The 24,840-nt window shown below is 42.9% G+C and overlaps 1 protein-coding gene across 1 annotated transcript in view; it reads right to left on the bottom strand.

The window, feature by feature from the left end:
- DPF3 (double PHD fingers 3) overlaps positions 1-24,840 on the bottom strand; it is a 174,356-nt gene that overhangs the window by 84,143 nt on the left and 65,373 nt on the right. Inside the window, exons 2-3 of the mRNA XM_086613071.1 lie at positions 11,921-12,081; positions 6,639-6,746 (exon numbers count right to left, since the gene is read on the bottom strand). Of these exons, the coding sequence (XP_086469197.1) occupies positions 6,639-6,746; positions 11,921-12,081 (269 nt within the window). The remainder of the gene's footprint in view (positions 1-6,638; positions 6,747-11,920; positions 12,082-24,840) is intronic.

Here is a 24,840-nt window from a genome sequence, read left to right as displayed (position 1 = left end):
AATAAAATAAAATAAAATAAAATAAAATAAAATAAAATAAAATAAAATAAAATAAAATAAAATAAAATAAAATAAAATAAAATAAATAAAATAAAATAAAATAAAATAAAATAAAATAAAATAAGTCCTAAAATCAGTGATATTTTCAAGCACGGAAGAATATATTATAAAAGATGAGGAGAGTTCTTTTAAAAAGTCAAAGTACTTCAGAATGCAGAAGTACTCGAATAAAAAGCAGATTTTAACCAGCATTCTCATTTCAAGATTTTGGGGGCAAGGCGGCAAGAGTCACAGAAGTTGCTAACAGGCTGTTAAACTCCATCTTACATGAGGAATCTAGACCAAGTCATCAGAGAACAAAAGTTGCTCCCATCTGCTGGCTGTCATGTCATATCTGCCCCAAATTCAGGTTTCATGACAGCAAATGTTTATAAAAGCCATGACTGATTAAAAAAGAAAACCAAACCAAACCAAACAAAAAACAAAACCAAAACTAAAATAAGCTCTACACAAAAGTATCTTTGGTAAATTCACATCTGCAGAAAATGTCAGAAGTCTGAACAAACAATACATTGATATTCTAGCCCCCTTCAGGAATATCGTATCCAATTCATCTGAATTTTACAGAAGTACTCTTATTTGGCACCAGAATTATTCTGATAGTTTTGATCCTAAGACAGTCTTAATGGATCTTAGAGAGGAGCCACAGGCAGGTTCGACCTAACCTTTATTCACAGGTAAGTTTCCATATATATTAACTAGCAGCAAAACTTTTAAGGAAAGATGTGCCTTTCCTTGCAGTCTTCATAGTGAAACGCTGCTGCCCTGTACTACTGAACAACAATCAACGTGTGATTGTGTAGAAAATTGCTGAAATCAAAACTGAAACTAGTCAATATTAATTGCCCTGAGAAAAATTACAGAAGGAAATTCTTTTTAAGTTAGGTTTCAAATTATTTTTAGGCCCTAACATCTTTGAGTGACACTGGACATGGCAACCAGGGAAGGCGAAAAAAATATGGAGCTCAGGAGAACTGAGCTCTTTCCATGTTCTTGGGTTCAGTTTCCAGCTCTACCACAAACCTCTGGGTTTTGTGCTAACTAATGCTAACAAACTTCATTGAAGTAGTTTATCATCTTTGTCACTCATTTGTCCATTTTGGATTTGAAGTATTTCTTTTACTATATTTTGTATATTTGGACTGTAACATCTGCTACAGTACATGACTATAGCAGCGAGTAAAAGAAGCCTCACAATGACCCCCAGGATGATGGTTTAATCATAGAATCGTCTAGTTGGAAGAGACCTTCAAGATCATCGAGTCCAACCATTCACCCTGCACTGTCAGGGTCCCTAAACCCTACTGCTCAACACCAAACCTACACGGTTTTTAAACACCTCCAGGGATGGGGACTCCACCACCTCCCTGGGCAGCCTGTTCCAATACTTCACAACCCTCTCTGTAAAGAAATTTTTCCTGATATCTAACCTAAGTTTCCCCTGGCGCAACTTGAGACCATTCCCTCTTGTCCTGTCATTCATAATGTGGGAGAAGAGACCGACCCCCATCTCCCTACAACTTCCTTTCAGGTAATTCTAGCGAGCGATAAGGTCCCCCCTGAGCCTCCTCTTCTCCAGACTAAACAGTCCCAGCTCCCTCAGCCACTCCTCATAGGACAAGTTCTCTAAACCCTTCACTAGTTTTGTTGCCCTTCTCTGAACCCGCTCTAGCACCTCAACATCCTTCTTGAAGTGAGGGGCCCAAAACTGGACACAGTACTCCAGGTGCGGCCTCACCAGTGCTGAGTATAATGTACAATGTACTGCTTGAGTCTCTAGAAGCTATCATATAAGTGGTACTAATGTTAATTCTGGTCTTTGCTTTTTAATTTCATCTTAACTTTATCTTGGTGAAGTGCCCCATCCTAAGGAGCACTGACCTCCACAGACATGCCAAGCACCTCCCACAAGAATTGGGGGCACTCATCACTTCCTGAGAGAAACACAGTACCTTGTACAATCAGACATAGTCTCTACAAGGTAAATTGAGATGGTTGGAAGAGATAATAGCTTATCTGTAAGGACTCTGTTCATTCATCCAAAAGCACACTCACATGAGTATATATTATATGTCAGATTCAAAACAGATCAGGCATTGCCTAAGTGGCATCTAAAAATCTGTTATCAGTACTTGCCTCAAACAATTCTATCATGTTTCACCATAGCAAACGAAAAATACTTTTGTTTACTTTTACCTCACCAACAGCTGGTAAAAAAAAAAACAAAAACATTTCTGTAGTTCAGCTGAACACTAGACTGCCCAGAGATAAGTAACAGGACAGACACTAGCACAAGACATCAGCTCATTCTCACCCGAGTAGCAGCACACACAAACTTTACTCCACATCCTCCAAGTGGGTGGGAAGGCTGCCCACTGTGAGACCTCGCTCTTGGATTTCAGTCCAAAACCAAAGGACAGCAGTGAATTGAGACAAAAGCTTTCCAGTCATATTCTTTAGACTTACATAGCACATGAAATAAAAGCTCTGTGTGTACGTATGTATACATCTATATTTAGCCATCTTGTGAAACTGAAGTAGGACACCATCAATTTAAATTCCAGTGGAGATTTTTGGCCATATGTACCCTATCTGTTCTCATCTGCATAGCTGCAAAGCTTGGGTAATACCTGACTGTCAGCAGGGTTTACTGTAGGTAATACCACTTCCACAATATTGATACCTGATCCAACACAGATTCACAATACCACTCAGTTCCACAAAACCACTAAGTATATATGACAAGGAGCAATTAAGATTACAAGGCGCCTTGGGTGTAATCACACATCTCTCTTCCATTTCTAACCCTCATCCTTCCAGCTGCTCTGATATTACTGAGGGCCAGAACTCTACTGCTTGCCTTCACGGCATCTGCAGTTCAAGGTGGTGGTAGGAGAGTTGGAAATCCTTCTTCTTCTCCTGTTCCTCTGGAAGAACAGGCTACTCAGCCCAGCCCAACCCTCTCCCTCACCCATTCCCAGATCCACAGACCTCCCATGCTCTGCTCTTGCTCTTATACTGAGCAAGAGAACAGCCAGCTAAGGAGTGAGTGCGGAAGCTCGAGTTGCTTCCAGCCTCCCACTGCTCCATGCTGAAGTGCCATGCAAACACCACTGCCCATTTCTGCAGAGAATCGGGTTTGCCCATACTTGGTTGAACAGAAGTCCAGTTTCATGAATATTATGAGAGTATCAACATCTAATAACTTTAGCACTCTGTACCTAGAAAATCACACTATTAGAAACATGTCGATATATTGCCCATGACTGGGGATTTGTTTCAAATCTGTGCCATTCTTCATAGGAGCCTTGACTGCTACGCTATAACTCATACAACAGTTCATGTCCTTTACAGCAACGAAAACTTGACTGCACTTGAGCCACAATGCTTGGTTCTGATGAAGGTACAACTGAGAGATGAAGACACATCCCTGGAAGTGTTCAAGCCTAGGTTGGATGGGGCTTTGAGCAACCCGGTCAAGTGGAGGGTTTCCCTGCCCATGGCAGGGGGGTTGGAACTAGATGATCTTTGAGGTCCTTTCCAACCCAAACCATTCTATGATTCTATGATTCTATAGGCTACTGGATGGGATGGTGGATGCTTAGAAATAGTATTAACATGAACATTGCTAGACCCTTGATCAAACAACTTTACTAGGGCAATCCATGCACATAACTGTGAGTACAGCGGCAGAGGAAAATAAGACATCTAAAGGCTGCATCAGCAACACCTATACCAGTGTTCTGATCTTTACAACTTTGGCTGTAACTATTCTTAAAACCAAATGCTTCCACTTGAAACCAAATAAAAGCCACAGATTAGGACAATAAAACATCATGTTCTATTAAGAAGCAAGCAGCAACTGACCCCAAGAAAACCAATATAGTGCACTTGCATTTTACAAAAAAACAGGAGACTGTTGGAGCATGATTATTTTCTTCATTAGGTTTTGGTATTGTCGAATATGAAACTCTCACTCACTGACCTGGGCCACGCATTACCAAAACCTGCAAGGTACAACACTATAGAAGTAAGTTGCAAGTATAAATACTATACCATTACTAAATGATTTATTAGACCATTGAACTGCTAGCAAGACATTAGCTTGACTCTACTTACTGACCAGCCACTGAACTGATTTACTGACCAAACCAAAAATCCTAGGTCTATGTATCTCCCAAGTTATGTAGAAGTCTCGAATTTCCGGATATGACTTATCACTATAATGAGCCACTTCAAAAGCCCAGATGCAGTCCAAGTAAGTATTCATGTGCCCTGGATGCTGATCTCATTGACTGCTGGACTGATAGCTTTTGGAGCCAAGATCCTCTTCTGTGTTTGTCACAGTGGCAATCTTACCAGAAGTACTTCTAAACAGTTAACAATTGTAAAAGATAATAAAACTAAGGTTTAGCCCTAATTTGGTGTTGTAGAATTGCATTGCTTGCATATGTTATATAACATATAACCAATTCAACAGCCTCCTATATAAAAATCAGCTACTCGCATATTAACCCAGCACAAGCACTCGCTCGCTGCTGAGAACAGCTCTAAGCCATGACTAGGATGCCCAAGCCCTAGGTGAACCGAAACTACAGAACATTTAGACCAGATTTCGTCAAAATTTATTTTAGATGTCCTACAGTTGTCATCTCTGTGCTTCTCAAGGGACCTTAGAATTGCCATATTTTTGCCCCACACAGTCACCTAACATTTAACTGAGGAATAAAGAGGTCAGCATAAGGCAGATTCCTAGGTTCAGCATTAGGCTTTACCACAGTGTCCTACTCCAAAACATACAGTATTTCTGCTGTCCATGTTGAAAATAAATTACAATTTTTTCCAAATTGTCAAAAGCTACCTTTAAATGGAGATCCAATGTTTTCCATAGGTTTTATACTTCTAGATCAGAGAAGGGAAAAATCCCATCTTTGGCTATTCTGGATATGCACAGATGGAGTGAAATTATTTTGTGGTGTAACTGATAAGGAAAGTTAATCACTAGATAGAAATTGGTTGGAAAATAGATTTAAATGGCAGAGCAATATAACTTGCCTTATTTGGCTGCCACCGGCAATGCAGCAAAAGTAGCACTCCTGAGATGCGGAAGAGATGTTTATAGTAGGGAAAACAACACAGAGACAGACATACTGAGGTCTCTTTATCTGATAACTTTGTGGTAATTGCCTTTCATGCCCTGTGGCATGTAGGATGCACTAATTTGGTATTCAGTGAGTACAGCAAAGAAACATAATGCAAACAAAGAAGAGTCAAACTCTACACTACTGCTTTACTTTACTAAATTACCAAGGCACAGCAGTGTTTGCATCTTCACAAAGTCTGAGGTAGACATTTCTATGGGCCAACATCATCCTCTTCCTAGAGTTCAGTCTCATTTCCATCAGAGTTAATCTGACTGATTTCACCAGTTCTTTCTGATCAGCTATGCTATGAGGTCTGGTTCTATTTGCTGGCAGAGATTTTGCCCTCGGTTTGAACCCCAACTGAATGGTCACAGGCATTTCTTCCTCTTGTCCAACTGTCTGACAACATCTCCTATATTGAAGGTAGGGAACCTTCAAAAACTGTTTCTACCAAAATCAGCGTGAAATTTGGCTCAGATTTTACCAAGTTTAGAAATTGTCTCTATCGTTCCTTCCTCTCTCTTTGCATAGAAGCAAAGTCATCATCATTGCTGAGCGTAATTCAGTTCCCAGATACCTTCTTCTGTTAAACATTGGGGTTTTTTTAAATATTCTTAATTTACATTTTGGGGGGTTCTCCTGTACTTTTTAAACTGGCAGTATCTCGCCTCTTAAAAACCACACACATCTGTGAGTACGTGTGTTCCTTCTTTCTCATAATAGCTGACCCCAAAGACTCCAAAGTCTTTATTACTAACTGTCAGGAAGAATGCACAACACTACACTCTACCTGACACAGCTGTATCTCCCTCACATCTGCTTTAGAGTCACTCATTCAGCATCCAGACTCATCACTTCACATAACTTCATTGTGGGGGAAGAGTACCAAGGACAAGAAGAATGAAAGAAGAATGGACTAAGGTACACGCACACAGGCAGACACACAAATACAAATGTGGCATTTGCTCACTAATTTTTATTATTTACTGTTTATAATCTAGTCATACCCTTGGTCTCCATTCCCATTATGAAAAATCTTAGTGTACTGTTCCACGCACACAGTGGTCTTTTTCACAAAGATTAGGCAACAGATGCCAGAGTGAGATTTTGTATTAATAACACACTGAGGCAATAATTAGTAATATGTTGATCCTTTACATCCTTACGCATTTGCTAACAGAGGCCAGGATTCACCCCTATGGAAGGTAAATTCAGCTCCCATTGCAATCAGTATCAGTTGTACTCGTTTCTGTAAGGGACGAGTTGAGTGAAGAGGATTTGGTGGTCACCGTTACAACAAATCAAGATGAAACAGATGCAAAGAGAAATGGCTGGAGAGTGGCAAAGATAAAGTCCAAGGTCTAAATGCTAGGTCTGCATGTATGCCAGCTGCTCTGCAGCATAGGGGGGAGAGAGAGACAAACAAATACTTACCAGGTTTAATTTCCAGCAGCTTCAGCCTGGAATCCTCAGGGGGATGCAAACGCCTCTTTTTGCGCCAGCAACGTGCTGGGTATGTGTACAGCTGACCCGGGGCCAGGCCTGAAGATTAAAGGCAAAAAATAAATATAATCACGTTTCAGTTTGTAAAGCACAAGCACTGTCTCTAGCATCTTTGTTCTTGCCCTTCAAGCGTCTCCTTGTTGGAGGGTTCAGTCCTGCAAATTGTGAGGCAGAACTACGCACTCAAGGCATCCCGTGCTCCTGAGGCTCCTCCGCGCCTCTTGGGATCAGGCCTACAGAGAATCTAGGTCTCACTTATACACTTCACTCAGCTCACTGAAACCAGAGCTGCACATAAATAATTTGTGGTTTCTTCAGGGTAAATAGAATTTCAGACTCTCCTGGGTCACAGAGGTGATGCCTCCTCCACGGGCAGAGAAAGTCCCTTGGGAGAGAAGAGATGAAGTTCCAACACGCAAATCATAAGGCCCTGATACACAGAGCAGCTCAGGAAATTTCTGTCTTCCAAGTGGAAGCAAATCAAGATCCATGTGGTCTGGCTATTTGGACTCTGTATTTTTACTTAAATTCCGGACTTTTGTTTGAAGACAGATTCTCCATTCTGGTTATTACCTCCTCATGCCAACATCCTGAATGAGGGAGGAGATACAGCAGTAATGTTTATATTACTCCATGCCCCATTGAATCACATTTGGCGTCGCTGGCTTCTGAGCTGCCCTGGCTCTCCTGACAGACATCTCTTAGCCAATGTTCAAGCTATGCTTTGCTCTCTTGTGTTCAGAACGGGCTTCATGAATGCGTCGCTACTAAGGGCACAGAAGCACACTGCCAAGTGCTTCAAAGCATCCTTAACTGCCCCAGATACTTACAACACACAGAAATACCCAGCAAGACAGGGAAAATTTGGAAGAATGTGGTTCTTTCCCCTGCTTCACCTGCCCTCTCCGTCCAGCAATTCTGCTTTGGCTCTTCTGTCCTTCTGCTGTTGCTGTTAGTCTTGAAGGGGCTACAGAGTGTGACTGCAATTCCAGACTCATTGTCCTTAGAAAAGAGGTAAGACCACATAAGACAGAGGACAGGAGTGGTGTTACCGTATCTGAAACTGTACCAAGAGTGAACAGCTGGACAACATCAAGGCAGTGCCTTAAACCAGAACAGTTCAAGGGCAGCAGGATGCCCCAAGAGTTCTCAGCCATCCCTTCTGAAGCAGCCAGGAAAGTGTACCAGCTTTGGAACAAAACTGACTCCCTGAGCCAAATGAGGATAAAGAAACCAATGTCCTGTTACTTGGCGGGGCGGGGGGGGGGGGGGGGGGAGTGGAAGGGGGGGCGTGGGACACGGGTGCAGGTGTGGGGAAAGACACAACAAATTTATTCACATCAAGACAACGAGTTAATCAAATTCTGGAAATGAAGCCTAAGCTCCTGGCTTGAAATTTTTCAGCTGTTGGGAATGTCAGTTCAGACTCCAGCACTTTCCATCTACTTCCAAGGCCTTGGTGCATAAACAGAGGATTCACAGCACACGGCCTGGGTATGGCCGAGCGATGGAGCACTCGCAGAGATCTTGGCTGCTCCAGGGCACAGAGTGCTACTGAACTGGGGCTTTTCACACCCTTCTTTCATTGCTGCACAGTTTGCTGGGCATTATGCCCACCTAAGAAGGACACGTTTCAGATCAGGGTGCTTGGGACTGGTTTGGGAATAAAAATGTGAATAACTAGCACTTCTACAGTGTTTGGATACACTTCTTCATTGCACTTTGCAAACATTAACCACTGCAAACAATTGCTATTATGATGAGGTGGATTGTGCCTGGCTCTGATGTGAGTCATTAAAGAGGCGGAGGCAAGAAGCCTCACCCTTTCACAGCAGGTCCTGTGCAATAACTCACTCACAACATTGAAATGGCCATTGCTAGACCAAAGCAACAGGACAGAGAATCAGTTCTCCATTGCACAGGCCTCCACAGAGGTGTCATTTGAATTAAATAAGCACCACAGCTTTGAGCATTCGTCCCAAACAGAGAAGCAAGGATCTACTGTAGTTTTAGGGGAGTATCTGTTAATGTGGATTTAATTATTGAGAAGTCTTATATGAATTATCAGCTCTGGATTTAGCCAGGACAGTGGAAGCTAACCAGAAATGCTGAAAGCCCAAGTAGAAACAAAGCAGGTATCCTTGAAAAGACAAAGGTGGGAAAGCCTCTTCCCTAGAGGACGCACAGCCCACTCCAGGTGGCAGATAGATCAATAAGAGATGGATGATCCAACATCCATCTCTGCACCCCTTGAGGTAAGCCCTCTGTTCCTATTCACAATACCCCTGCTCATCAATACACAGCCATCCAATGAACTTAAAATATATACCAGACCTTCACTTGATCCAAACCCATCAAACACTACCTTTAGATCTCCACCCTGACCCTCATCTGCCACTGTGCTAGCTCACACGAAGTGTGGATCTTTGACTGCTTACACAAAGAAGGGGCAATAAGGAAAGGGTCAGTTCTGAATGCTTTGAATATAGCCCCTCCACAGTCGATCTTGCAGTGCATATGGAAATACTGCACATACAGGTCTCACTGTCTTCAGTCGTGGCTCAGTTGTCTCTTCCTCTGGTGCCTTATAGGGCAACCAGAGAAGATTCCAACCATTTGCTTATAAATAGCAGAACCTGCAGTGAGTTATGATGTTTATCTCATTAGTGTAGGAGAGTCATAACTCAAAGCTTGTGTGAAAGGCTGGGGGAGGAGGGGAAAAGGGGGGAGTTATGTGCAGTATTGTGTGAAATTAACCCTGAACTGTTTATCATGAGATGCCGTTTTCTGACTCCTTAAACAAAGAGGACAGCAAGAAATCAAGTTAATATGCTGAGATCCTGACTCTCCTCTCTGTTTTTCAAACCTTCTGCAAGTGAAAAGAGGTTCCAAAGCTTTGCCATTTGTCTTTATACAGTTTTTCACATTAGGGATAGTAAATGGCACTGGATATAGCACACAGGATAGGCACCAGGGTGGTTGGCAGAGAATTTTCAGAGCTCTTCAGTAAGTGCGTTGTGTACAGCCTGAAAACAGGCGTGCTAAAACTGTAGAGAGATGCTTTGACCCACCATAATACTACAAGAAATAGATGATGCAAAAAGACCCAAGGGAGCACTGAATGGGCTAATAAAAATCAGGAAAGAGGAGAGCAAATATGGGGGAGGAGGGCTGCTTCATTTTGCACTGATTATTCTAATTCAGAATAACAAAGGCACCAGATTTGGTGGCTGATGCAGATGCTAGAGTCTTGTTTCACTTAAGACTCTGTAAAGAGTGTTCCACCATTAGTCCCCCCTGCAGCCCTGCAGAAGAAACACCACTGATCCTCTTTTGCAAGGTATGCTGCAGAACAGTTCACTATGAGAAGCAAAAAAAGAGAGATTTGTACAGCAAATTTGCTCAAGGTAGTCCAGAGAGCTTGTGGCTGAGAAAGGCAAAGCATTAAGACCTCCTGGTTCCAAGTGTGATGCTGTAACGCTGTTACGATGATTTCTTCTGTGAGTGTGGAGACACCAATGAGACCCATACAAGACTATCTATGTCTACCTTCATAGCAGACGCTTTTGCCAAAACATGACTTGTGCATATAGCAGATGTATACCTGCTTATGACTGCATTCAAAGGGATAAAAATAGCAGCGCCTTACACATAACCGGATGGTACAAAACCAGAAGTTCCTTGGGTAAACAGATTAGCAAAAAAAAAAGGAAAGCTGGTTTTGCCAAAGCATAATCTCTTAGGAATGGGGAATTTTCAGCTGAAACAAAAACTCAACTGTGGTCATCAAGCAACCTACAAAAGAAGGGTTAGCCCAGAATCTCAGACAACTCCCAGCGTGTAAACCACATTCAGTGGTCCCAGATTACCCCAATAGTTTTGGCAGCTGAAACATTCTCAGGGTATTTTTAACACTGGAAAAACACCTGCTGTCTCCTGCACCAGAAGTGGCTGCATTTTACTATAGAAAAGAGTTTTCTGATAGTACTGCAAAACAATACTAAATCTACTTTGGATATTTTAGGAATAGGAGCAGTGCAAGGATCCTTCCCTCAGTATATTCTAGGAAAGGGAGAGGGAAAGTTTCAGCTAAGCACTCTTCCAAGGAGGCAATTGCTTTCTTAGTCTGCCCCCAGGAGAGGAGGGGAATATCCTGTCTGTTCCTTCCACTCCACCTCCTGCAAACTGGCCAGTGGAGGAGGTAAGAACAGGCTCCACCTTACCATAGTTCCAGATCCGGAGTTTTGGGGTTTTTTTCAGTATGGTTTACAGGAACTGGCATATGTATATGCACACCTGTGCACATCATGCTTCCAGTGCCCATGCCCCCTAGCCCTCTCCCTGCCTGGATTCTCTGATCTGCACTGAAAAAAAAAATAAATTTGAAACCCAGTTTAGTGTTGTCAAAAAAAATCTATTCCCTGAGCTAATGGTAGGTCAGATACCAAGTCACACTCTAGCAAAATTCCCACTGGGGTTCAGAAGAACTTCTGTCTCAGTAACATCTCCAGTCTTTGAATTGGTGACTGTCCTTGCCTTTCAAACAAGGATTTCAGATGGATTTACTCTAACAAAGGAAAGACTGACCAAAGTCTACAAAAATAACAGTGCTCTTTTCCCTTGAGCTTCGGTGAGCTTTGGAACAGGCATTAGCCAAAGCTCTTTAAGGACATATATCAACTTCTTTCTGCACCTGAAAAACTGTGGCTCCAGAAATTATATCCAAGTAACTTGTCCAAAGCAGAAGCAGGAGTTATAGGTGTATTTCTAACCATCAGAACAACGTTCATTTCAATAACTGGACTCTCCTATATTTTACCTTGGCTTTATATCCTTCCCAATATAATTCCTTATTTTCAGCATTCATCTGAGAAACTCCCACCTCCACCTCTCCACCCTGAAGATAATTCCAGTCCTCCTTAGAGCAGGGCATTGTGTCTTCTGCTACAGACTGGGATCAATAGCATTAAAAGAGCTACAATGATGCAGCCTTAGAAACTACCATGTCAGGCGCTTCTCTGGGTAGAGAGAGAATAATTAGGATGAGATCTCTGCAGTTACCAAGGAAAATCCCCTGCAGGCACAGAGGTTTAGGCAGCTTCTCTTCTGTGTGGCCTGTAGCAGGTTTGAGCTCCTATTAATTAAACCCCATGAGGGCTCAGTGGCCAGCCCTCCACACATGCACGTGCATACGCAGACACAATGCTACCAACCTGGTCCCCTGTGCCTCTTCTCCATCCAGATGTAGCAGTTGTTCTGAGCTACCCCAGTCTGCGAATCCAGGAAGGGAAGGCGGACGCTTCGCTCAGCACACAGCCGAGAGTTGTAGCTGCGACAGTGCTCGATTGCTTCTTTGTAGAACTGGTCCCCGAGCCTGCCAAAAAAGACAGGGCAGAGAGTAAGGAAGATTGCACTGCCCCCTCAAGCAACACCAGGAAAAAGGGGACACAAGGTTGGTTCAAAAATGGACAAGCGGAAAAACTTCCCCTGAACACGTGCAAAGCTTGCTGATGCAAGATAACTGCTGAAGCAGATCATGTAGAAAGTGCCACCAAAAGATCACACTCTCAGGATCTGGACACAGATCTTTTCAGTAGTGGCATAGCTACTGAATGAGCAAATGATGTAGCCACACTGGCCCATGACCCTGGCTCAGGTAACATATACACCATGGTGACCTCATTCTACTGTTTCTCTTCCCTCGTAGTTTGTCCAGCCAATTTGGCAAACCAGTCATTTCAATCCTATGTTACAGCAACTCCTGCAGTATATTTTGAGCAACCAGAGAGCCAGCTAAGTTTAGAAGAACTTCACTCCAGCATTTTGGGTGTCAGAGAGACCATAAGAGCAAAGGACATAGTCCTCATATTGTGTGCTTCTGTGGTACGAAAACACATCCCTTAACAACTAGGGCCACGTCTGCAATGGTCAGACCAGACATTTTGTCATAACCCTTCCAGAGTTTTCCACAGTCAAGCCTGAGGCACCAGCAGCAGTAGGCTACAACAACAACCAGTAAGATAAGGCACTGCAAATGCTGCTTTCCTCTGGAGCCCAGTGGGAGGAACAGTTCTAAAGACAATGTCACTTACTTCATAAATAACTGTTTGTTCAAAAATTCTGTAGAATCTTCACCTTCCCTTGAGAAAGGTTTAAAAACTCTGCCTGCTGGAGATTACCAAAATCCTCCCTCCAAATTTTTTGAAACAGGGAAACGCATCAAAGTAGAGCTACCTTGAGGACACAAAGCAGCTGTCATGCTGGAGCACTGCAAAGTAGGTGGGCCGCACTGCTGAACCTCATTCTTGATCTATTGTCAAGGTGAAATTCAGTCGTGACATGAATAGCTAGGAAAGCTACCCATTAGGGGTAAGTTCATTAGAAAATAGGAGTAGAGTGATATATAGCATAACTTGCTCTGACTCTGATATTCATTAGTGTGCAAAAAGAGTATAGCATGCACAGCAAGGGAGCCGAAGGGATGCATGCACAGAGATAAAAGAGGCTCCCTTTCCTGTTCTATTACTTGATTTCCCCACTACTCTCTTCCATAGGCACAATTGGCATTTTAAAAGTATACTCCTTTTGCACAACTCTGAATGTTAAATTGGTGCAAATCGCTCTGTTATATCATCTGTGTCTTTTTTCTGACTCACGTCATTTTAAGGCACTCCTCAGTTGCATCTTACGACCTCCATTGGAGACATACTCTTTTCCCCTGGGCTATACTGGTCCAATATCCTTTTGCTGACGGGGGCCAACAGCAGAGGGTCAGGCAAGAACAGAAGATCAGGGCAAATACAGAAGGAGGCGCATCTAGTTCCTCCTTCTGTCTTCTGATGATCGGAACTTACCCAATGGTGGGGATATTATGTTTAATAGACCTTGCTGAATCTTTCTTCCATGAATTTATCCCACCAACTCTTCAACCCACTTATCTTTTTCATACCCAAAACATTGTGGGGTGATGAGTTCCACAACTGAAATACGATTCACGTGAAAAAAAAGCATTTCCTTATGCTTGTTTTAAGCCGTACTTCAATTATTTACAATTACAAGTATGTAAGGCCCTCACAAGGCTTCCACCAGGTCATTTCTCTAATGAGCAGAGGGTATCCAGCATGTCGAGCCCCTGGATGTGGAACAAGCACTGTGGCTGGATGCTGCAGCCCACCAGATTTCTATTGCCCTCTGCCACTCTGACTTCAGCCGCTGCATTTCAGAGTGTCCCTAAGAGAGAGCAGGGGGACAGTCCTTCACAAGCAGGAACTGCACACAGAAGTCAGTACATCCTTTGGCTGCACAGACTTTCTAAGGGTTGTTCAGCAATTTTGTGCAGCAGTGAACATCTGCGTGAACGTGGTGCCTCACGGCACTGTTTCCCCTCTGCTGACCACCAGCTCCTGGGCAGCAGCTGGTGCGGGTATCTTTGCAGAGCAGCTGAAGGAGAGAGCTCTCTGCACGGTACAAGCGAGCAGAGGGCAGAGACGTGGGCAGAGCATGTACAGCAGGATCCCTCCGGACACTGAATCCCCCGCAATGACCTCAAACCCCTTTTTCCATAAAAAGGCAGGGGGGGAGGGAAAGGGAGCAGATGAGAAAGGAAAAGATAAGCTGCGCTACTATACAAAGAATGTGACTATGAAGAAATGAAAGCTTATTAAAAGCTGTAATTAAAGAGGTACACTTGTGTAATCAAAGTCAGTAACAAGGAGACTCCAGTTGATCAAAGATTAACAGCTCTTTCCACAAACACTTGAGCTTCCACAGGGCTACGTCAGATTCCCCGTATATTAAGCCAGGGATGCTCACCAACTCCAAGGAGTTTACTAGAAGGAAGAGCACAGCTGTGAGACAACAAACTGCCACCACTGCATATGTTTTCTTTATGCTAAAAATTACTCCAGTCATTAGAATATGCACACCACAAAGCATCCATATTAACAAAAACAATACCTCCCAGCAACCCAGATGTAAGATCTGGCTGGAGACGATCTCAGTTTCCACCTTCTAAGCCTGAAAATAACTATAAATCTTAGAATGTGAAATATTTGGCTTTAAATGACACTGTCAAGTTGGGTGTAAGATTAAATTTCAGATGTTTCTAAGGGGAGAAAAGGGTTTTTGAGATCCTAATGGCAGAGAAGCTACTAAGTTAGTGGCTCAAATTCACTCTTAACACAATCTTGTAGTCTAGCTGTTTCATTACATTTTAAAGATTTTAAATTGACATATTTTGCCTTAAAGAAAAATATTAATTTAGGAGAAGCATTCAGTCACCTCCATACTTTAAGAAAGCTGCCTTGGCTTCACTACAGCAAGCATGATCAAAAATCCCAGACCCTCGGTATTCACTGGAAAAGTATTCAGATACTGGTACCTTGAGGGCTTGCCCTGACTTTAGTTATAAATGGAATTTTTTAAAAAAAAAAAGTGACAAATGATCAAATATAGGCAAGTAAAGAAACAATATTTTCTCATGACAGTCATATCTCAGTGGAAAACAGCTTCTCTGCAATTACTTTTGGGTGGTGGATTGTTTCATTTCACCATTAGTCTTTACTGAACTGACTCTGACTTGTTCCAAACTTCAGCTAGGTTTTTTAAAGAACTTTAAACTTAAGAGATTTTTTTTTTCTTTGTTTTCAGTGTTACATATCATAACATAGCAAGTTTTATCTTATGCAGGAAAACCAGAAAGTATTATCAGAATCAGGGCAAAAAAGGGAAAGTATGGTTCTATTGTGCTCATCACTGTGAAGTCATGGAGGTGGGACAAAACCCAGCCCTCTCCCAGGAGGTTTACAATGGAGCTGGAGAACAGACAAGGACAGGAATAAGACTGGAGAGCACATGAGCTCAAACAAAACTCAAACGGATCGGCTGAGTTCGAGCAAGTGAGATACACAAAGAGAAAAAAATAAATGGACAACAGTAATAGTAAAAAGTGTATTTTATGTCAGGAAGATTAATTATCTGATGTTACATGCTTCATAGTTTTTCCAAGCTGTGTTGCTATGGAAGACTTACACTTCATCTCCTCAAAAAATATCTGTAAAAACTATGGGGAATTTCTGTATTATTTTTATGAAAAGTATGTATGAGTCAGTGCTGTGCTGTGACTGACTGCAAGGGTCGATTCTTCCCTTTGGACACGGGAGTGAAAGGTCACACAGACTTGTCTAGATTGATGTTAATGACACAAAATCATTAGCATATGCGTAGATTTCAAAGATGCTGGGGGAAAAAAATCAAGGAGAAGACGTGAACAACTGCTGGCCAAGGAAGGCAAATCATACTGAAAGCAGCACAACTGGAAATACAGAACAAAGTTGTCGTTGTCAGCACAGTGCGCAAAGAACACAGCCCCTCAGTGCAGGGCTGCAGGTGAAATCCCAGATGCTTGGGACCTGTGGGCCGGTGACGCTGCTGGCATACGTGCAGGTTTTGCACTTACATTCCAGCCTGAGGACACTAAAATAACCCAGTTCTGGCTGACTAATAAAAGCTCCTTGGCTTGGAAAAGTACAACCTATGCTATTATAATCTTCTGCAAGGCTGCATAAGAGCGTATATGTCTCGTAGAAGTTAGAGGCTCTTTTTTGGTGAAAAAGGGCAGGACTGAAACTAAACAGCAGGGTCGGAGCAGTAGGAGCACAGGGTGAATGGGAAGGTGAGTACTCTGGAAGCACCACCAGCCCTGCAGGTCCTGGGACAGCGATGTGAGGCTGGTGCAATTCTATGCAGCCCTGCAAGTAGTCACTGGCATGAGAGCACACACCAGGATGGAGGATCAGACCCTGTGACTTTTCATGAGGTCACTGTCCTTTTAAGCATTAAGAAACTCATGTTTTCCATCATGGAATCAGGTCAACTAATAACAGTCAGCGAAAAACAATCCTTCCCTTCTCTCAATCTTTGCCTGCCTGGTCTAATAGACCATAAGACTTCCAAGCAGACTCCGACTTACTACTTTTCTGTACAGTATCTAGTGCCACGACTTCTCTGTCTAGGCATGCCCTAAACAAAAAAAAAAACCACAATAAGAACTGGCCTGGCTTATAAACCCGTAAGTTAGCAACAAGGACCAAGAGCCTGGTTTCATTCCAGCTGCTTCAGGACATTCGTTTCTGTGCTGACAAGGGACACTGATGGGCTCTGAAAGCAGCAAAACAGCTCTTCACCACTACTTTCCAGTACAAAATGGGCAGAATCTAGCACTCCCCTCCTGCAGTGCCTATCACATCTCAGGTTAGGATCCAGAAAAGGAGAGCACTCTCTGAAGACATATAACCACCCAAGATCAACCATGATTACAGGTAGGTCCACATCACCCCTGGAAAACTTACATAACAAAGAACCAGTCTTCCTCAAGTGCAGCTCTTAAATTTCCACCAGATCCTTTGAGTATGAATCCAGATTGTCTCCAGTTCCTGAGGCCAGGCCCCTTTCGAGTCATTTCCCTCTAAAAACACGCTCACTGCATGACTAGGCAAGTAAAAATCTGATAGCATAGAAAGAAATTACTAATCATGTAACAGAAAGCAACAGACTTTTCCTTCTGAAGTTTGCAATGGTCACCAGCCATGATCAAAAATGTGGGACTTGCTCTCCTCAAGATCATGGAGTTTTCATTTACTATACTTTTAGTCTCTAGTCTTAATTTTAGACCATTTGCTACTGTGAGGAACACTGAGGTCAACCGAAAAAGACATTTTAAATTAGAAAATGTTCTTCAGCAACACTGCCATCCAGTTTCAAAATGGGCAAGACCTCAGAAGTGATGGGAAACAAGTGATGCAACATGGCTTCAGAAAACACTCTGCAGTCTCCTTTTGGAGACAGTCATGAATGAATCTGGAAAACAAGCCACAGTGGGGTCTCAGGCCTTCTCATAAAGATGGACAGAGACCAAGAAATCATGCAGATGCTACCTAAGCTATCAGCTGCCTGCGACACTGCAGACCAAGAGTTACAGCTTGACCAATCACATGTCTTGGCAAGTGCTGAGAGAACTGCACTAAGCTGGCAACAGTCATTCCCTTCCAGAAGATCCCAGGAGGCCTCTGACAGGCGGCTGCTCCTCCTCTCCATGAGCCTTGACATGAAGAATGCCACAGGGCTCAATTCTTCCACCGCTTCTGTTTAATATCTATGCAAAATCTCCAGGGAATATGACGAAGTATATGGGCAACAATGCCAGCCATTACACTGATGACATGCAGCTTTAAGTATCTTTCCCCCCCTCATGCAGACAGCACTCTCCCAAATCTCTCAGTGTTGAAAGCAAGGGTAGCATGGATGGCAGAGGCTGAAGTCAAAAGAGATAGTAGTGAGGCTGGCTGGAAGTGGGAAATGTTACAAACTATGAACTAACGTTTATGATTCAAAGATAGATACTAATGTGGACAATCTAATAGGCACAATCATCAAAAGTGCCTTCCTACCTCTGTCTGTCTGTCTCTCTCTCTCTTCCCCCCTCCAGCCAGCATAATTCTCTTTTCAAGCAGTGGTCTGGCCATGTCTTTCACATATGGGCTGGCCTACTATGACTCTCCACCTTGGACTAGATAAGCAATGAAGACAGAGCTAGTTGCAAAACCATGGTACCTACCCTATCACCAAGCAAGCCAAGGAGATCAGTAGTCCCTAGCCTGTCCTCATACTTTTTCCTCATATCCTCTGAAACATCACTGGTTTTCACAAAGGGCACAGTGGGCTAAGTTCAAGTCACTTGAACAGCTGCTTCTCCTTTCTAGATCCAGAACAGCAAATGCAACTGGAAATCTGCTTAACAGAGCCCAGTATCACCAGAATTCTGCAGCAGCTTCAGACGGCAGATCCCCAGTTCCAGAGCATCTTCCTGGAAGAGATAAAGTATTCTGCTCTGCTCATCCTCACATTACATTGCAAGATGCTAACACAACATTCGTCAAAAGATCCAAGCAAAAGAAAATATTCAAGAGTGTCAGTCCACTTTTAAGCATTAAACAACAAAGGACTGGCTGGGCCCCTCCTTTGGCTGCACTCTCTGGAACTTCTAGTCTATAGACAGCTCCTAAATGCTACAATCATGCACCTTTTGCAACTGCAGAGAGGTAGGATACCAAGACTGAACAAGAAACACAGAACGGCTTTCCTGACACTAGGTAAAGTGTAACAGATTGCTCAAATTCCCGCCACAAACTCCGAGGGCAAGCCAATAAGTGCAGGCATGTGCAGATTCCGATTTCTCATAACGGTCAGTCATGTCTGTCCCTGCACGACATCTTCTAATGATGTAAGGGGTGTGAACGTGAACAAAGGCGAAACAGGATTTCCAGATGGGCTACAGAATGACTAAAACTTTCTGGGCTTTCATTTTTTCAAGATTATCTTGGCAGTTTTGTAAAGACCCACAAACATGTGCCTATCCTAGACTCTCCAAGAGCCGGAGTCATTGAGACATCTATTTCACTTCTACACATATTGAATAATTTCGTCTGATGCACAAAAAGAGGCCTGTATCACTTTCCCCAGCATGAGAGTCAGAGAAAAAAAATGGCTAGCAGAACTGTTTCAGCAGTACATAGAGTACACGAATCAGACCACAAAGCAGTATACAACTGTGAGCAGAGACGATGTTGCTGGAGCAGCAATGATCGAAGGGTAAATGAAAGGAAAGGCTTGCAAGGAGAGTTAATGCCTTTCACTGGAAGAACTCATACAGCCAAGTCAAAACAGAGAAGCTTTCAAGCATTTGTTCAAAAGTACTGTGCCAGGTGCACAGACTGTGTGTGTGGTGCAAGAGATTAAGAGCCATCAGAGAGCCGATGACAAGTTCTCGAGTCAGCACTGGCACAGCCCAGACATTACAGCAGTCAAGGAGATGCCCTGAGAGACTAGGTTAAATCCTCGATCAGCGAAAGACCAATGTGAGATTTTCCAGCACCCTCCTCTGAGCACCCAGTGTTAGCCCATCCTCTCTGTGTAGAAGGGCAAAGGAAACCCCTTTTGCCAGATATTTATCAGTAGATTTCCCCTGGTGGGTTGGAAATCCCAAGTGGCTATTTGTGGCCAGAATCGACAGGCTTCTCACTGCTTGAATCATGGTGTGATGCTGAATCATAACAGAGAACTCGGCTTCATAGAGCGAGCTAAATTCACTACTCAGGAAACAGTCTTAGACCGTAATTTAATCCAGTGTGAAACTACAGGTATCATCTCATGAAAAAAATCTGTCTCTGAAGAAAAATGACAAAAGGTAGGCATAGCTTGCAATTTGGGGAAAATTGATCTGATTAGCCCCATCTCACAAGTACTGTGGAAGTACAAGAGCTCTGCCAGCATGTCCATTTAAAGAAAAGAAACAGCAGCACAAGTTAACACTGCCAAGAAGAGTGTGGTACATCAGGGTATTTTGCTGACAGCAGCCTGCAGGCGAAATCCGGCTTTCAGGGTCAAGATCTGCTGCCATCTTTGTGCAGGAAGAAGGACCAGAGCTGGAAGTGTTCCTAAAAGGTGGGATCACTATGTCCGCCTTACTCAGCAGTTAACAAGCAGAGTTGTTGGCTAGATGCAACAGGTGTCTGTGTATGGTACAAGATGATGCGTGCTTAGATGAGTTATTTCAGAAGACTAATTTCTCAGCCTCATTCAAACATACGGGACTGTGAACAATTATACTATGGTGCTTGTGGTGATTCGTCCACTTCTCCTCTTACTTTTCCTCTATTTCCGTGGAGAGGTAACAGCAGCAGGCTATCTAAGGTGTTTCCATAGACAGACATGGTGTACAATCTCTATTAGACTCAGCACAGTGACCAATTAGGTTAATCTCAGAGGCAGACTCCTTGGGGATATCTTAGAGCATATATTCTTTCTCAGACTAGAGTTTCTGTTTTAAAGAGATGCAGCAGCATCCAATTAAAGGAACAACAGGTGTGAAAGGTAATAACCTAGACCTCTTTTGCATCTGAAGACAGCAGTCAGAATTCAGCTTGGTCCTAACCTTTCCCAAAAGGTCAAAAATTCCCTCCAATTACTAAAGGAATGAACTAACGAAAACTTCAGCAACAACATTAGATTGGACATGACAACATCCAAGAGATTTTTTTATATATATTTTTAAAGAAGCATCTCAAGCTGCTAGAGCTTGGGGTCATCAGAAGTCTGTTTGGCTTAGTGCAATCATAGCCTTGGGGGCCAGGTGCAGTCAAAGACAAAGTCTATCAATTCAACTCCCTCGGTCCTGATTTCCCTCAGTGGACTTCTCTTTTGCATTCCTATATCCAGGAGAAAGGTAGATTAGTAAAAAATGTAATCTATCACCCAAGTGGGCACCAGGAAGCCAGTAAACCAGAGTTCTACAAATGACTCTGCCGCAACTTCCTTTGTAGCTTTAACAGTTCCCCTGCAGAACACGGGTAACACCCTGCACCTACCTCACTAGTAAATTGTGCACATTGCTTCAGGTACCATCTATACTGAAAGATGCTCAGATCATAAACAGATGTCCTCTCCTAGCTCTAGCTGCGCTGGCTAAAAATACCACCCCTTCCCTCCTACCCTGCTGCTTTTCACTGCTTGTCTCCTACAGCTTACTGCTCCCACACCTCCTGCCAGTAGCAATACTTGTCTGAACGCTCCCTGATCTACTTCGGGCAAGGCCATTTGATCTGTTTGAGCAAACCCAGCTGACATCATTGCCTGAAGGAGCTGAGGATGAGCTCATAAAAGCCCTTCTGCCACCAGAGGTAGTCTCCAGCAGTACAACCAGCCAGGGTTAGTTTTCAAGTAGCACACTTGTTTGTTTGCAACGGGAAAAAGCCTGTCCACACCATCAGTGGCGACAGCTATGTCACTCAGCACAGCCCTCTCAGGAGACACAGTACGTACAAATAGAAGGAGTTTTTCCCTGCCACCACGGTTACATCACCGGCCCAAACGGCACCAGCTAAGATGACAAGAGCATTCCTTTTCATGTGTTTCTATGTAGCTCGTCTTTCATGAAGCCATGCATCTCCATCAGATCTCAACAGGCAGTGAGATGCCACGAAAGAGCATGAGGGGTTTGCATGCTTTTAGTCATGTTGGAATCGCAACTGTCCAAGCTCTACAGCACAGTCCTGGTCCTGGTCTGAATGACCTCTGTTAGCCTTCTTGGAAGGTCCCAGGCTGGGATTTCCCCTGCACCTTGTGCAGCTATTTAGTAGACAAATATACAATGCCATTCAATCCAGATGGCAGAATTAAGAAGAGATTCAAATAAACATGCAAGTAGAAAAGTAGTAGAAATGTTCCTAAATGGTAGACAAGCTTCCCTACCACAGAGAACAGTATTAATATTTTGGCTACTTCCTGTCTTTTGACTAGAAAGAGTTAGCGAGCTCACATTTTTCTGCTGACTTGCCTCTTTTGTAGGAACCTTGTGTCTCCTGCTGCAAAAGAAATCCCACTACAGGAAACAATCCATTTTGCTTCAGTGAAAACAATCACACAAGTAGCAAAGCAGAGATTTATATACATCTAAATAAAACTACATAATTATTAGAGTTTACTTTATTTCTGAGGTCAACCTTGGGAAAAAATCAGCTATAGCCAATACTTTAAAGTTACTAATCTTGAATGGGTAACACTTTCAGTTCCTCAGTCATGATACGCATGACAAATAGAATATATATGTAAAAACCCACAAAAATCTACTCTACCCAGTCAATAATTATTAACCACACAAAACACTTGCAATGGGAAATTATATTTTCTGTTCTCTACAAAGTCATCTTAAGCCTAGATAATTAAGGTTGTGTTTCTTTGAGTTATTATTTCTCTTGAATACACAGGAACAACCATTCTTTTACTTGTATAAATCTCCTGACCTCAGCAGACATACAGAGGGGAAATACTTGACTCATGCTACACAGGGGAATTCCCAAGAGGACTGTGAATTAGATTTCCTTTTCTCACCTCTTACCCCCAGTTCTACCCACAACTGGAAGTAGGGCAGATTACAGGCATTCCTCTGCTGAAGTATCATTATTACTCCTCAAAAAGGAACAAAAGAAGTTAGAATTAAGAGGTGAAACAGATGCACTGTGTCCTCTGACACATCATCTCATGGTTACCCTCAGCATAAAGAATGTCCTGTATTGAGAGCACACTTGAACTAACCCAAAGGTCTAGGCACAGGATCTTCTGCACCTGGAGCACATCCCATGGGAGTAGAGAAAACCATCATTGCAAATATGCACATTGCTTTAACTCTGAGGAGTGGTGTTTCAAACACCTGTGCCCTTGTTCCTATAGATACTTACGCAGCGTATAAGAGGAACTGTTCGATAAAGTAAAAAAAAAAGCACTTGCCACAACTAGCTTTCAGAAACTCAAATATCTGATGGCTGTTCCCCTACACACCAACTCTCCTTGCACGTGTTTTCCTTCCAGCTTGCCTCCTGTTCTCAGCACCACCTTAACTCAAGTATCAGATTGACGTGGTTATCACTGCAGAACATTTAAAGCAAACAGAAAAGCCTTGTAATTCACTTAGCAATTAGCAAAGCCTGCAGAAGTGTGTTGCTGCAATTATCACTGCACAAGATCCTCTTCTTCTCAAACAACTTACTCTTTTGGCCAAGTTTCACTATTCTTAAAGACTCCAGTTGTTTAATGCATATCTCAACCATGCTAGGGCAGATCTGAGATCCATCTTTGGCCCTATGCGTTCACTGAGGTCTTCAAAGACTCATGATGAAACCCTGCCTGTGACCAAGCATCAGGTTCCACTTCAGCAAAGTACCTCATTGAGTGTGTAGGTCCCTTTCAATTCAAAGTTAGGCAGATACTTAAATGTCTTGCTGAACAGAGATGGCAGTTGAACAGACAACACATGCTTCAGCCCACTTTTAGAATGAGGTCTCAGAAGCAGGTACAGGTGGGCAAGCCTGTTCAGGTCAGTTCATCATGTTTTCCTAGCTGGAACTAGCCAGAGCTAACATATTACTTCATTTTCTTTCTGAGATGTAATACACTGCAGTAGTTAAAGCTGTAGGTCACAAAAGTGTAATCTAGGGATCATGAGACAGTCATTAATCAATCAACCAGTGGAAATAGGAGCTGAGTAGATATCATTATCTCTACCTTACAGATGAGACACAGAGTTTGCATAACAAAGCCATAGAGAAAGAAGGCATTTTTCTTATTTCCCAGTTTCGCTCCATCTTTTCTTCTGAAATTCACTTTCTTGCTCTTCAAGAATTCCTTCTCCAACTGCAGTCCAGCGATTTTCTTCATTCAGAAGCAAAGTTGACTCCATGTCATCCCTGAAAGCTAGCTGAAGCTCTTCTATACAAAAAAAAACAGTTAAAGAAATACAAGAGCAACCTTTCTTTTCTCCAGATGTTCTGTAAAAGCTACCGGAACACTGCAGTGACAATGACAATGACAAGCAAAGACAATGACTAAACAAGAATTTGGACATGGAACTAAACTGCATACTGAGTCTCCACTTGTCTGCACCCCAATTAGTACAGGATGGAGACAAGCACCACAATGGTCTATAAACAGGACCAGGAAAAGATTGACAAGTAACTGAAGGAAAAGAACCGAGAGAGTCAACTGTCAGAGCAAGGAGAGGTTACAGAGAAAACAAGAGAGAGAGGTTAGCCCATTGCCCTGGAGTAATGGCTAGCCTTTAACTCATGGCCTCTGCTCCTGTCAGTATTTCTTCTTGGACAGGTTATCTCAGGAATTTATGCTTTCCAATAATTACCTTTCAGAGGGCTCTCACTTATCTTGCAAGAGGAATCCACCAGTAACCTGACCTGCATTGCTCATGCAATCGCCATCCACCCCCTCTAACCTTTCATCCCATCTCTCAAAGCAAAAGCAAGCTGTTCTTCCCAGACTTCCAGTGCTGCATCAGCAAAGGCTGGTGAAGTTGATAAAAATAAGAGTTTTAATGCTTAATGCTACACAAACATTGATGAGCTTGCGGGTAAAAGCAGTAAAATATTATCAGCAGGCTAAAATATCTCCTGTAGTAACGTTACATTACACAGAACTGAAGGATGAATGAATGCTGGTCTTGCACCACCATGAGAAGCATTTTACCTGAGAACACAGAATTTTATTGCAGCAGACCTCAGAGCCAGTCAGT

The sequence above is a fragment of the Tauraco erythrolophus genome, chromosome 6, assembly GCF_009769465.1.
Source record: "Tauraco erythrolophus isolate bTauEry1 chromosome 6, bTauEry1.pri, whole genome shotgun sequence".
Taxonomy (NCBI): domain Eukaryota; kingdom Metazoa; phylum Chordata; class Aves; order Musophagiformes; family Musophagidae; genus Tauraco; species Tauraco erythrolophus.
This window is presented reverse-complemented; position numbering and strand designations above follow the sequence as displayed.